Source organism: Myotis daubentonii, chromosome X (genome assembly GCF_963259705.1).
Source record: "Myotis daubentonii chromosome X, mMyoDau2.1, whole genome shotgun sequence".
NCBI classification, from domain to species: domain Eukaryota; kingdom Metazoa; phylum Chordata; class Mammalia; order Chiroptera; family Vespertilionidae; genus Myotis; species Myotis daubentonii.
In genome coordinates, this window is record NC_081861.1 from 123789280 (window position 1) to 123803246 (window position 13967).

The window sequence follows — 13967 nt, forward strand, 5'->3', positions numbered from 1 at the left end:
TCTTTGAGGTTGTTTTTTCATCTGAAAAATGTCAACTGCCCCTATCCAATGGGAAAAGTAAAAGATAATGGATGGGAATGTTCTCCACAAAGAGTAAAGTCCTATAAAGAATAGGTGCTTAGAGGTGAATGCATGAATAAGAAACAATCAGAACTATTATTACCTCTAAAGCCAGGTCTTGCTTATACTTGTGTCCTTTACATATTATTCAACAAACACAGGCTGAATTAATTTTGGGGGGCAGGGTGTGAAGAAGGGAGAAACGGAGAACACCAGGGTTACACAGGCCTGCTTTAAAAAAAATCCTATTTTCAATTTAGGTTTTATGATAATTTATTAAAACGAGAAAAGTATATCAGTCTCTAAATTGCCGGCAAACCTATCTTTTTGTGACCACAGCTGGGTTAAGCCCTAAGCTTTAAGGGAGGTGCTGAGGCTAGCAGGGCTCACACGCTAAGGGGATAAAGGTTTCCCAGGGCCTTTAATGGAGAGAATGCAATCAATGTTAATTCAATTGAACTCAATGACAGGCTACTAATTCAGTCTAGTTACCATCCTGTTGGCCACAAGGTAAGAGAATACTGATGGATCTGAATAAATTCATGACAACTATAGGATAAACTACTCTAAGAATGGGTCAAATTGATGATGAGTGTTTTGTGCATATGACGGGTAGCACCCATTATATGGACATGATAGTACAGCATAAAACAATAAATGGGCACTGGCTAATCGCATGCAAATTCTGGGCCTGGGGCTAGTGAGTAACTGGAGACATCACAAGGACACAATTAAACTTCAAAAGTTATGGGTGATTCCATTACATAATTTTTAAAAATTTAAAGAATTACAGAGAATAATAAAAACATATGCTAAAGTCCATGAAAAGCAAGAAAACAGAGCAAAACAAAACAAAAACCCAGTCAGTTTAAACATTAAGCCAGTTCAAAAATGAAATCTGCACTGTAATTCAAAAGGTGAGGACTAAGCAAAAACACTTAACTTTGAAAAATTAAAGGCTATTCTGATGTGGCACATGCAATCGGTAAAAAACAAAAAGAAAAGATTAAGAAGACGCATGAGAGGTAAGTGTTGTTTCATGAAGGGAGCATAAACACTTCTGAAAAGAAATGTTATCAGAACAGAGTAAAGGCAAATAAGAAATGATGGAGACATTAAATTCTGGGCTAAGCAAAGATTCCAAAGAGGAAAAGGATATACAACTTAAGAATAATCTCAAACCACTACAGAAAAACACTAGAATTAGACTAAACATGTTTCAATCCCAAATATCCCCGAGAGCATGAGACAATTCTGGATGACTACAAATTCTCAAATTTGCTTGAAGAAAGTGGGGTTGTGTTTTCATATCTTTCATGAACTTTTTAAAAGTCATTATTTATTACTAATTTTAGCTGGTGTAAAAAAGTCACAAAGTCAATAAGTGATAAAACCACAAAGAGTGTTTCTTTAGAAAGATTTTAGCAAAAAAAAAAAAAAAAAAAAAAAAAAGGGAATGTCATCTGCTCTTAACACTACAGGCCTTTAGTCTTCCGTCACAAATATCATTTTACTCAAGTTTCTGAAAAATTATGATTCTTGGTGTTACCACCTTGGAGTTGTAATTAAAGAATTAAGATGTCAAATATAAAAAAGACTGCATTTTAAAAAGAAGTAACTAATATACATGTTAAGTAGCTGACTCAAAAGTGAAAAGCACGAATTATGAGGGGAAGAACATTTAGTATAACTATATCTAAACCTTTATTTAGGTAATGTTAGAACAGAGCATTGTAGATGTTATACAAATATCAATAATTTACTATTCCTAAAACTTATAGCACATTCTATCATGATACTTAAAGGATCTTCTCTCCTTTCTGTCATGAGTATTATAAGCCCTTTCTTCCTAATTAATCTGCAATTAATTCAACCAAGCTCTCCAATTAGTCTTTACACAACATTACCCTACTTAGACAATAAAGACTGGGTTTTAAACCTGGGCTAAAATAGACTCCTACAGACCAAAAATGGTTCTGGTATTTCTCTTTGTAGTGTAATTTAGATGTCATATCTAATTTGCTGTCATGACTATTGTTTTACTGTACAATTTGCATGTCGTTTTGAAAGGTAAAGGCATCATAGCTTTATTGAATTAAACCTTCTGTCTTTATTTAGGGTCTGATGTTACATGTTTGTGCATGTATGTTTATGTCTCAAAAGCTGCTTTTGACATCAAGTAGCAGGAGAAAAAAATTATGCTCTGTTGATATGTTTGCTCCTATATTAGTAAATAAACACAAACTGGGAAAAAAAGCCCTCTTCAAACTAAGGAAACAAAATTTTAAATAGTAACATTATTTTGCTTTTAAAGGCAGAGATAGGGTAAACAAGCTATTCATATTATAGAATTATAGAAGGCCTGGCTGTTTTGTAACCTAAATGCCTCGATTCTCAATTCTATTAAGTATTTCTTTCCTAAGAAAGAACTGCCCTTCCCACCAAAAGTTTCTTTGATACCTACATCAAACAATATATTATTCTCATCACAACTCCATCATCACAAAAAATTCAAGCGCTTCCTGGCTTTAATTCATAAAGAACAAGGGCCAACTTACCTATATCACAACACTCAGTTTAGTGTTGTTCTGTTTATGGTTGTTGTCCTTGTACTGGCCTCTGGGTTCAATCTCTAAACTAAAGTGAGGAGGAAGGCTAACCATGGAAAGCCTTCCAGTAGACCACTGGAATAGCCTTTCAAGTAATTTTAGTGCATGAAATTTCATAAAGTTTTTACTAGATAATTACACTTCCTGATTTTGTAATTAGTGGAAGTACATGCAATTACATAATAATTATGATAGTAATTATGTAATTAAGATGTGTAATTATGTAGTAAAAAACATCATGGAAATAAAACCATCTACTGTGTAAGCACAATACATTTTAAAAGTAAATTTACTAGCTCAACTGTTTAAAAAATGCTTTTCTTCAAAATAAAGTGATTAGCTCGCATTATGGTCTAACTGCTGGAAAATTGCTTAATATTTTTTTCCTCATTGGTGATAGGAGTATATTTTTTTAAAGTACATGAAAAGAATCTTATCAGGTTTTCCCAATTCTCTGCACTCAAAAAAAAAAAAAAAGACAAAATGTTTTGCAGATGAAGACCATCAACTGTGGCATTATCATCTATAGACTTCACCATTGGTGCCCTTATTTGTGTTGCATACTTGTCACTACAAAAGGGACAAATAACCTGCCCACTGAAAAGACAAAACAGGAAAGGACTTTTATAAAACTAGTAACATCTTTTATCATGCCTATAAGACCATAAAAGTGCAAAGGTTGAGTGCATAGTTACAGAAATGGGCTTAAAGAAAGGCACGTTATTAGAATCCAGAGTTTGTTGCCCAAATATATGACAACTTTTATATACTACTTTAGCTATCCTAAAGAGGAAAATAGAAAATGGACAGAGCCAAGACACCTACACTTATGGGCAAAGCAACTCCAGTGACAATTTCCTGAAAAACTGTAGTTTCTCTTCTGTCACAATGTAAAGACATCTTTAATTGAAAAACAAAACAGAAACAAAAACTGGCAGTATTCAGAGAGAAAAACAAAGTCATATGAAGAGGCTCCATGTTGCCGCTGAAAAATGTCCCCTTTATTATTCTTGTTCTGAGCATAAAAACAGAAAAGTCAGCAACACCAGGAAAAGTAAATTCCAAAGTAAACCTTTTAGTAGCAAAATAAGACACAGAATTTTGTTTTCATTTCTAAAAAAATTTAGTTCAATGCCTTGAAATCTTTACAGACGAGCTAAATCAATGAGGCTCGAGTGTGGTGAGTGGGTGAAACTTGCCTCTGGGCACATATAGAGTGGCCATCATATGAAGTGGATGTAGAAATGCATTCCAGGTCTCTCTTTTATAAGCCACTGATCTTGAGACGCTGAAAGCCATTTTGAAAACCCTCATTTACTTCTCCCTTGTTCCTTCTGGTTAAGAAGAAACGAAGTGGAAGTACTCATGCTTTCTTGCCTCGCCCCCATCAGTCCCAGTTTAGGCCACTACATTTTTAAGCTTAATCACAGAATATATTTCGAAAGACCAGGCTGTCATACCAACTCTACTTTAAACCTGGGTAGGCCTTCTGTAGTCTGTACATTTGTCATTTTGAAGTTTGGACAAAAGGATAGCCCGAATCAATGGGTGAATAAAATTGAAGTAGGCCTTAGGTATTAAGATGGGAGAGTATCTTGGATCAGCGCCTCTCAAACTTTAATGTGCCTAGGAATCACCTGGGAATCTTGTTAATATGCAGATACTGATGCGGTGGGTCTGGGGAGGGCCTGCTATTTTGCATTTCTAACAAGTTCCCAGGTGATGCCTCTGCTCCTGGTTTACTGATCACACTCTGAGTAACACGGTCTTAGGTTTGACTTGTGTGTGTGTGGGGGGGGGGGGGGGAGAAGGCATGGAGGAAAAAAGCTGGTGTGGGGTCATCTGTATGTGATTTTCTCCCTCAATTGTTAAATTATTTGAAGAATTATTGTAAGTTGAGTAAAGCATTTCTTTGTAAAATTTCAGTGCTTACAATTTGTTTCTTGTTGTGAAAGCAATACATGCTCAGATTATAGAATTTAGAAAGTAGGACATACAAATATAAAGGAGAAAATAAAGATTATAATCCATGCAAAGATAACAACTATAAATAATTCGAGTGTTTCTTCCTAATTTTTCCACCTTGCATATAAACTACAAATTTGAATCATAACGGCTACTTAGTTTTGGACTTTAACATTATGTTGTCAATATTTCCCTAAGTCATTAAAGATTAAAACTATGTATATCTAACAATAACATCTACAGCAAAAAGCCCCAGAAGCCCAGGATTATGGGAGCCACTTTTTCTATTATCAAACTTCTTTGTGCTTCCACAATCACTTCCCGGTCATAAACAGACAGCTAATTATGTTCTGAACCGCAGCGTTAGTTAGTTCCCTCTGAGAAAAATCCCCTTAAACTAATCAAAGGAATAATTTAAAACAAACCTAAGATCATTTTTATTTGCAAGAAAATGAGCAAAAGGAAAATAGGGTTTGCTACCCATTTCAATATTTATTTTTCTAAAGAATTTTTCCACAATTATAAAAAATATGATTTTAAGCGTGAATTGGTTGGTGCTTAAGTGACTTTCTACCGTATGTACTTGATAGGTGTGAATTGTTTTTGTGTGTTTTTTACCTGTTATTAGTTATTAAAAACAGAGAAAAGGCTCATTTCTAAAATCCAACAATTTTTTTTTCAATAGACTAACCCATGGGCTTAAAAAAGTGATAAAAGAAGAACTGGACCAGATAGGCTCTGACACCGGCTTCTTTCTAACGCCTTGTAAGGTTTTAACAAAGTAAAATCTAAGAATGTCAACTGGCTTAGAAAGGACTCCTCTGCTACTTTTATTTCAGTACTACTTCTAGCAATAATAAAACTCTCCTGCTTTCATGTTAGCAGTTCAAGAAATAAAGTAGAAATCCTTAACACTGAGTAGGACTTGTTTTGAGACCTTTAGAAAACTCCAAATATTCATGTACGCTAAAGCATATAATTTCTTCCATAAACCTTATTTTCTGGCTAAAAAAAATTATCACTTCTTAAGATTCCTTCACTTTTCATACTAGCTGTTGTCTCTCTTTTAGGTCTCTATTTTCCACAAAGTAAGACAATTATCACCATTATATGAATGTATTTAGCTGATGGTGAACAGAGAACAGGACCCTGTATCTGTGTAGTTAAGTGATTTCACATTCTTTTGATTCAATTCAAATGTGGCATCAGCAAAATGAGAGATACTATGTCACATGTCTTTAATATCACTCACGAAGTGTTGAAATGACAGATATTAAATCTGAAAATGCCAAAGAAATTTTGTGGCATTAATCCATGGCACACGTGAGTCAAGCCAAGCAATATAGGAGGTTCTAGAATTTTACTGCACATTGCCCTCCATTCATAGACAGAATTGCTTCAATAGGACGAATTCCTCCAAAATGCTTAAAATTGCTTGTGAGGCTTATTTTCCACTAAGAATTCTCTCACCAAAATTTAGTGAGCTGGCTCCAATAGGCAAAGCACAGATAAATAAGATACAGTCCTGTGTCTCAGTGAACTCAGTGGAAGAGAAAGTCAAAACAATTCAGGATACAGGGTAAGTTCTATGAGAAGGGCACTCACCCACAGGGTGCTATGAGAATGCAAAGGAAGTTATATTACACAACTTAATTTCTTCATCAATACAATGGGGCACAATCCATTGCTACCCTAGAAGGCTGTTTGTTGCGAGGACCCATGATAGACATTTGAAAGGATGACAGGAACTACAAAGTACCTTACAAAGGGACAGCTTAGTCCTGGGTGACACCAATGAAAACAACAAATGTCTAGAGATGCTATATCACGCATAAAGTAAGGACAGAAGAGCATGAAATTGAAAAGTTTAAGAAAAAAAAAATGGGTAAAGCAAGCAGGTAAGAACAAAGCTCAAAAGGGGAAGTGTCTGAAATTTCTGGCTGAGAGGAGGGAGGAGCAGAGCAACCTGACAGGCACTGCTCAGTAGGCAAGGCACTCTAGGCTGCTCATATCCCTTTGCAAGAATAGTCGTTCTGGGCCTAAAGAGACTCCATTGAGAAACTGAGCTTCCTAACAGATGCTTTTCATATGGCCAAGGTTAAAGCACCATCTTTATGCTAACCTTTATTATGTAGCTCCAATTCCTTTCTTCAACACAGAATTCTAAATCCTGGCGTTCAATTCTAGCAGAGACAAATGCCACATGTTCAAAGGGGTTTATAGAAAACAATTCACAAAGACCATCTGTTATGGGCTGAATTGTGTTCCTCCACCAATTCGTATTGAATGGGGGGTTGAAGTCCTAACCCCTTAGTACCTCTGAATGTGACTATATTTGGAGATTGGGCTTTTAAAGAGGTAATTAAGTTAAAATGAGGTCACCAGGGTGGGACCTAAACCAACAGGGCTGGTGTTCTTAGAAGAAGAGATTAGGATACAGACACATATAGAGGGAAGACCATGTGAAGATGGAGAAGATGGCCCATTTACAATCCAAGGAGAGGAGCCTCAGAAGAAACAAACCCTTCCAAAACCTTGATCTCAGACTTCTAGCCTCCAGATCTGTCAGGAAATACATTTCTGTTGGTTAAGCCACCCAGTTTGTGGTATTTTGTTACGGCAGCCTTAGCAAACTAATATACCACCTTGCTACAAATAGGTGGCACAGAATAAGAGGAGCTAAGCTGCTGGTAAGAGAACAGGAACAGAAAAAAAGTGGGGTTTGTTTGTTTGTTTGTTTGTTTAGAAATAAGGAAACATCAAACACCAAAGTGAAATGGCAATTAGTGTTCAAAGAATAAAAACACAAGCCATAAGCTGGGAGAAGATATTTGCCAAAGACATAAACAGTTCAAATTCACTGTAATAACAATAAAGGACCATTATCCAACATATACAAAGAACTGTTAAAAAACACAATACGAAAACAAACAAGCCGATAAAAAATGGGCCAAAAACACCTCACCAAAGATACACAAATGGAAAATAGCATATGAAAAGATGCTCCACATCATATGTCACCAGGGAAATGCAAATTAAAACAACAATGAGATATCACTATGTACCTATTAGAATGGCCAAAACCCGGAACACTGACAACACCAAATGCTAACGAGGTTGTAGAGCAACAGTTACTCTCATTCACTGTCAGTGGGAAAGTAAAATGGTATAGTCACTTTGGAAGACAGTTTGGCAGTTTCTTACAAAATGAAACATACCATTACCATAGGATCCAGCAATCATACTACTTAGTATTGACCCAAAGGATTTGAAAATTTATGTACACACAAAAACCTGTATACAGATGTTTATAGCTGCTTTATTAATAATTGCCAAAACTTGAAAACAACCAAAACGTCTTTCAGTAAATGAATGGATAAACTGTGGTAAATCCAGACAATGGAATATTATCCAGCGCTAAAAGGAAATGAGTTATAGAGCCTTGAAAAGGCATAGAGGAGACGTAATAAGTGCAGCTTTGTAAAAGAAGCTAATCTAAAAAGGCTACATACTGTCTGATTCCAACTACAGTTGACCCTTGAACAACTTGGGTTTGAAATGCACAAAATATGTGTTAATAGGCTGTTTATGTTATTGGTAGGCTTTTAGTAAACAGTAGGCTACTAGTAAAGTTTTGGGAGAGTCAAAGCTACACGTGGATTTTCAACTGTGTGTGGGATCCACACCCCTAACCATTGTTGTTGTTCAAGGGTCAACTGCACATAACATTTTGGGAAAGGCAAAACTATGGAGACAATAAGAAGATCAATGGTTGCCAGGGCTGGGGTAAGGGAGAATGAGTAAGGGGAGTGCAGATGATATTTAGGGCAGTGAAACTATTCTGTACAATACTATAATGGTGGAGACATTTGACCAAATGCACAGAATGTCCAACACCAAGAGTGGACCCTAAGGTAAGCTATGAACTGTGGATGATAATGTGTCAATGCAGGTTCATTAACTATAACAAATATCCCACTGGAGTGGGGAATGTTTATAATGAGGGAGGCTGTGTATATGTGGGGGCAAAAGGGTACATGGGGAATCTTTTTACCTTCCATTCATTTTTGCTGTGAACCTAAAACTGTCCTAAAAAATAAAATCTATTTGAAAAAGGTAGGCAGTGGCTCCCTGTCTTTAAAACAAAATTTGACCAGATTGGCAGTTTATCACACTTAGCTGCTGCTGAATCTGTCTGTCCCCAATGGTCAATTATTTCATGACTCTCAGCTCCTCCAGGGCAGGGAGCATTGGCCGCCTTTGCTCCTCTGACATCTGGGGTGGCATTGAACACATAATAGGAAATATATATTGTTTTTACTGTTGCTGAATAAATAAAAGAGGCTCAGTTGAGAAAAGAGATTCCTTTTTCCTCCTGCATTTTTAAAGCAGACTTAATTGAAACAACTGGGCAAAAACTTGAACCGATTCATGTCTCCCCCAAACTGTATACTTATTCCTACTGAGGCCAAGGCCCCATGGGATGATGCGGTCAAATGGGACTATAATGTGCTGCCATTGTGGAAATGGATTTTCACTTTATACATTGCCACTATGTTCCTCTAAAACTTCCTTTGGATCTATTATGCCATCTGTGTACATTCTGCAGCAGTTATAATAATAATGCCAAAGTCCCACAGAAATAAGATTTTTAAAATGTTATGTAGTTACAGTGAAGAGGCAGTAAACACTTCACCAAAGTGAATAACAGTTCTTTACCATTTTAAAGAAAAGGGGAAAATACCAAATGGGGTCAATTCACATTATGGACTAATGGCCTGTAAACCTTTGTTTGAAAGCCAAGCATAGGAAAAAGCTTTGACAAGAGCTACTTTACACCATAAAAATAAATAAACCTCTTTCCAATAATTTGTGTGTTTTTCCCAAGTCAAATTGCCAAGTTTCAAACAAAAATTAAAATTGCCATCCAGATGCCTGGCTGGTGTGGCTCAGTGTTTGGGTGTCGACCTATAAGCCAGGAGGTCACGGTTCGATTCCTGGTCAGGGCACATGCCCGGGTTGCCCAACAGGGGGCATGCAGGAGGCAGCCCATCAATGATTCTCTCTCACTGATGTTTCTTTCACTCCCTCTCCTTTCCTCTCTCTGTAAAATCAATAAAAACATATTTAAAAACAACAACAACAACAACAAACTACCATCCAAGTACAACCCTTAAAATATAGGCTTTGAAGTAGAAATGGTAAAACAATCTCAGTGAAGAAAAGGTTGCTACTGACAGTAAAGGAGAGTTTACACACAGTAAAAATTTCACACGCCAGTTCCAGGGCACTTGTTGACAGACAATACTTAGAGTCCATTCTCAATAATATAACTGTGTGGAAGGACTGTTGTTTTTCACAGGACTTTTGACGGTAATATGTACTAGTGTCCTGGCTTTGGTCCAAATTGAATAAATATATTTGCCCTCTGGATCTCACAAATTTTCAATTCATTTTTATAGCAAGTCACCCTTGAACAGCAAGTCAGAAGAAAGCAATTTCACTCCAACTTATAAAGTGAGAAGTGACTTATATATATGTTAAATTAACATTTATGGAAGTTTCCCATGTGATTGTTCCCCTAATGACTATAAGAATATTCTTGTCCTCCAATTGTTCCCTCTGGACTTCACCCTGTGTTCAATTCTCTTTTATTTAGAAACCACTCAACTGATGTGTTCAGAGTGCCCAGGACAGGGGATTTCAAACTTACCTGTATATCAGAATTATCTGGGGGACTTTCTAAAAAGTTGAGCTTCCTAAACTCTACTTTACAACTGAATTAGAATCTCTGGGTGTAGGATCCATGGATTTCGATTTTTATATGCTTCCGGTGATTCTTAGGAGAGAGCTTTTCAGATGTCACTTGGTAGAACCACAGGTAAGCATGACCCAGTCTTTCAGTTTATATCCTATCACTAACAAATATCTAACACCACAAAACATTACTGAATGATCTGAAAACACCCTGAGCAAGGAAATTTCAGGTAATTCACTCAATCCTAAACTAAAATTTAGGAATAATAAATAAGCAGAGGGAAGCTCAAAGAAAAACAGCTTCAATAATTAAAATCCCATAAATAAAACAAAAGGCTCTGGAACATCTTGTGAAGTTCCTTCTATCGGACATACAATTTGTACCCTTCTCTTGTATTTTTATTTAGCCTTCTGACCTGTAAAAGAACCCATTGATAATGCACTTAGTGCCATTTGGCCCTGAACTTCTGGATAGTGTATTTATTAGAAGCAAATGACAGTAAATCACCTGGGTGTACAGATTCTGTCAACACCGCTCCCCTTTTGCCAAGGGAGAAGCTCCCAGTGGCTGCTCTATTTCCTCTTTTTTTTTTCTTGTAGAGATATGTGCATTTCTTAATGTTCTCTAAGAAGCTGGGGTAAGTCTCCAGTAACTTTCCAGATCGCTCCTACAAGTCTCTAAGAGTCACCAGACTTTTGAAAACTGCTGATCCTGAGACTGATTCAGCCCCTCAGATAAGGATTTTAGAGATATCTAGAAGAGGAGTCTAGCCCCTCAGAGTCTGAGAACATCTAGGGAACAATCTGGGATGGCTAGGTTCAGAAAGAAGCAAAGGGGGAGCAAGTTCTACTATACCGATATTCAGAAAGAGGTAACAAACCCAGCAGAAATAGACAATGTACTCATTAGAGAATCCGTACTTAATCCTCTCAACTCACAACACCTTAGCCTTAAGGAAACGTCCTTGGGTGAAAAGAGAAGCAGCTATTAATGATACTGCAAGTAAACATGGACTAGGTATCAGCCATGAAAGTTTGAAAACGTAGTTACTAATGGACAGAAGGAATTTTTTCTCTATATAAATCTCACTGATAATATGCTGTGGAAATAGCCAAAGTTCTTGTTGAACAACTAAAGACAAGATACTAATATCAGAACCAACTCCTCCATCAGTCACAAAGTGTTTCAGATTCAAGGACAGCAAAACCCAGTAAGTCAAGGGATTAAAAACCATAATCTCAAGGAAGTCAATTATGACAAGAACTGAAAACAATTAAGACCAAATCAAGGGCAGCATGGGGATTTTTACGAGTGGAAATCCAGCAGTATTGTAGGCTTCTGTATGCCCTTGAGGTTGCCTCCAGCCCTTACACCGACCAAGAAAATGTTGAATTGATATTCACTGACAAACAACATAAACACTCTGTAGGTAACTAATAAGAAAAATGTGTAAATTCGCCTTTTTTATTTTTTACAGGTAATAGAAAAGTTGTCAATGGGATTTTCAGGTAGGAGGAAAAAAAACACGCACTTATCATGACATGTTCAAATACTTTCAGTTATGTAACAAAGCTTTCCCCAGACCCATCAAGCCTCACAGTGCCTGCAAGACTTGCGAGGGTTACAGGCAGCAGCTGATCACCTGGGCTGCGGTACCCAAATGCTCTCATAGGACGGAGTCAATAAAGAACTCCACTCCATCCCTCTCTTTCAAAGTGAACCCAGGCTTTTAGTGAACAGCAGAGACACACTCCAGGTTTATTTTTTTGTGGTAATATCTGGTTTTTGCAGGTGCAATGATCACGTTGCCTATGCTTACTTTATTACAATTACTAAACTCTATTGAAAATAGCATTTTCAAAATATAGCATTTAAAGAGTCCTTTTTGTATAGTTCCTCCCCCAACGCCCTGCTTTAATAGAGAACAATATGAGACAGACTGTGGGGGCCAAAGCCGGGGATTCCTACGCTACCACCCCTCATGCAGGGGATGTCTGTGCTCACAACGGCCCCCAGGGCCTGCTTCTGAGACAACAGTGTGATGCTGCGTGACCAGCCTGACACAGTAGGTCTGGCTTTTATGATGCAAATTTCCACTTTAAACTCAAAGGTAATTACAGTATTTTAACGTACCTTTCTCATGATCGGTAGTAAGTTTCTCCAGTGCACAGTCCACATCAAAAATGTACCGGTAAAAGCACAGCTGGGTGTACAGGGACTTGTCAGAATACTGCAATATAACAGAAAATAAATGAATACTACTGTTGGGGAGGGGGAGCGGCAGAGATCAACAGAGTATATTCCTTAATTTCAACTTCCACATCAAGGAGTTTTTGTTTTATGTTTTTTTAAAAAGGGGGGTAAGTAAGAAGAGGAGAATCATACCAATGGTTTGTTCCCGTCATAAAGCATACATACCATTCATATTTCAGAATAAATCCTGCCACTTCGATCATAGATTACTACTTGTGAAGCTGCAGACTGATTGCCCCTGCTGTCAAAAAGCTGATTTTGTCAAACTGAAAATTCCTATGCACCCTTGACAATTTGCACTGTTAATCGGGAAAAGTAGTACTGTGCTTCCTAACTGGGACCTGTCCATGCCAGCAGGAAGTTAAACAATTTCTCAAAACTGTTTAACACATACTGCTATATTATGAGCACAATCTTATGACCTGTGGCGACAATCTATTGCCTTAGCCAGGAATTGGCTCACAAGCATATGACGAATTAAGAACAGACTTGAGAAATATCTTGACCACTTGCTCTGTGCTCACCCTAAGTGGGAAACATATGATCTCAGAAATACCATGTGAACTGAAATAACCAAGGGTTTTCATCCCACCCACGTCAAAACAAATGTTGAGTGACTTTGGCAAGTTCTAATTCAATAAACTGTAGGCGATGTGTGTGAACTGTTATTCATTTAGCAAACATACTGAATGCTGACGCACCTGAGGTTATCTAGACTCACTGTGTATTCTTCTGAGCAACCATAACTCACTCTTGTGAGGGGGAAAAACATGTGCGGTCAATTCAACAACCAAAGTGTGAATTATTTGGTGAGTGACATGAAATTTTATTTATTTTAAATCAATTTTCCTACAAACTTTCTTTCCTTCTTCCTAGGGGGTTAGATACTTGGGAAACCCTCTTATTGGAGGACAATGAGCTGGAGCTTTGGTATTTTCTTTGGGGGGGGGGGTGGTTTGACCTACCAAGGTGAAACAACTAAACCCTCAACAACTACTCAAATGACAAACACATTAGCAGTTCTCACTTGCTGCCCTGGATGACCATGAAATCTAACCAACATCAACTGAGCACCTACTGCATGCCAGGGTGGGCACCAGTGACAGCTAATACACACAGTAAGTGCTCTATAGATGTTGGATGAATCAAACAATGAATGACCATGACAACCAAGACATCTGCACAATCCATGCCACAGGGTCAGGTGGCACCCACAGACTAGCATGTGAGTAGGAACTTAAAGAAAACCACTATTTACAACCGGATATGGAACCAGCATTATTTTTTTTTTGAGAGAATCACTTTGGGTAACCAAGTATTAA

General features: G+C 37.3%; 1 protein-coding gene across 1 annotated transcript in view; it reads right to left on the bottom strand.

Moving 5' to 3' along the window:
- Nucleotides 1-13967, bottom strand: part of POLA1 (DNA polymerase alpha 1, catalytic subunit) — a 317031-nt gene that overhangs the window by 60516 nt on the left and 242548 nt on the right. The window contains exon 36 of the mRNA XM_059680284.1: nucleotides 12526-12622. Within this exon, the coding sequence (XP_059536267.1) occupies nucleotides 12526-12622 (97 nt within the window). The remainder of the gene's footprint in view (nucleotides 1-12525; nucleotides 12623-13967) is intronic.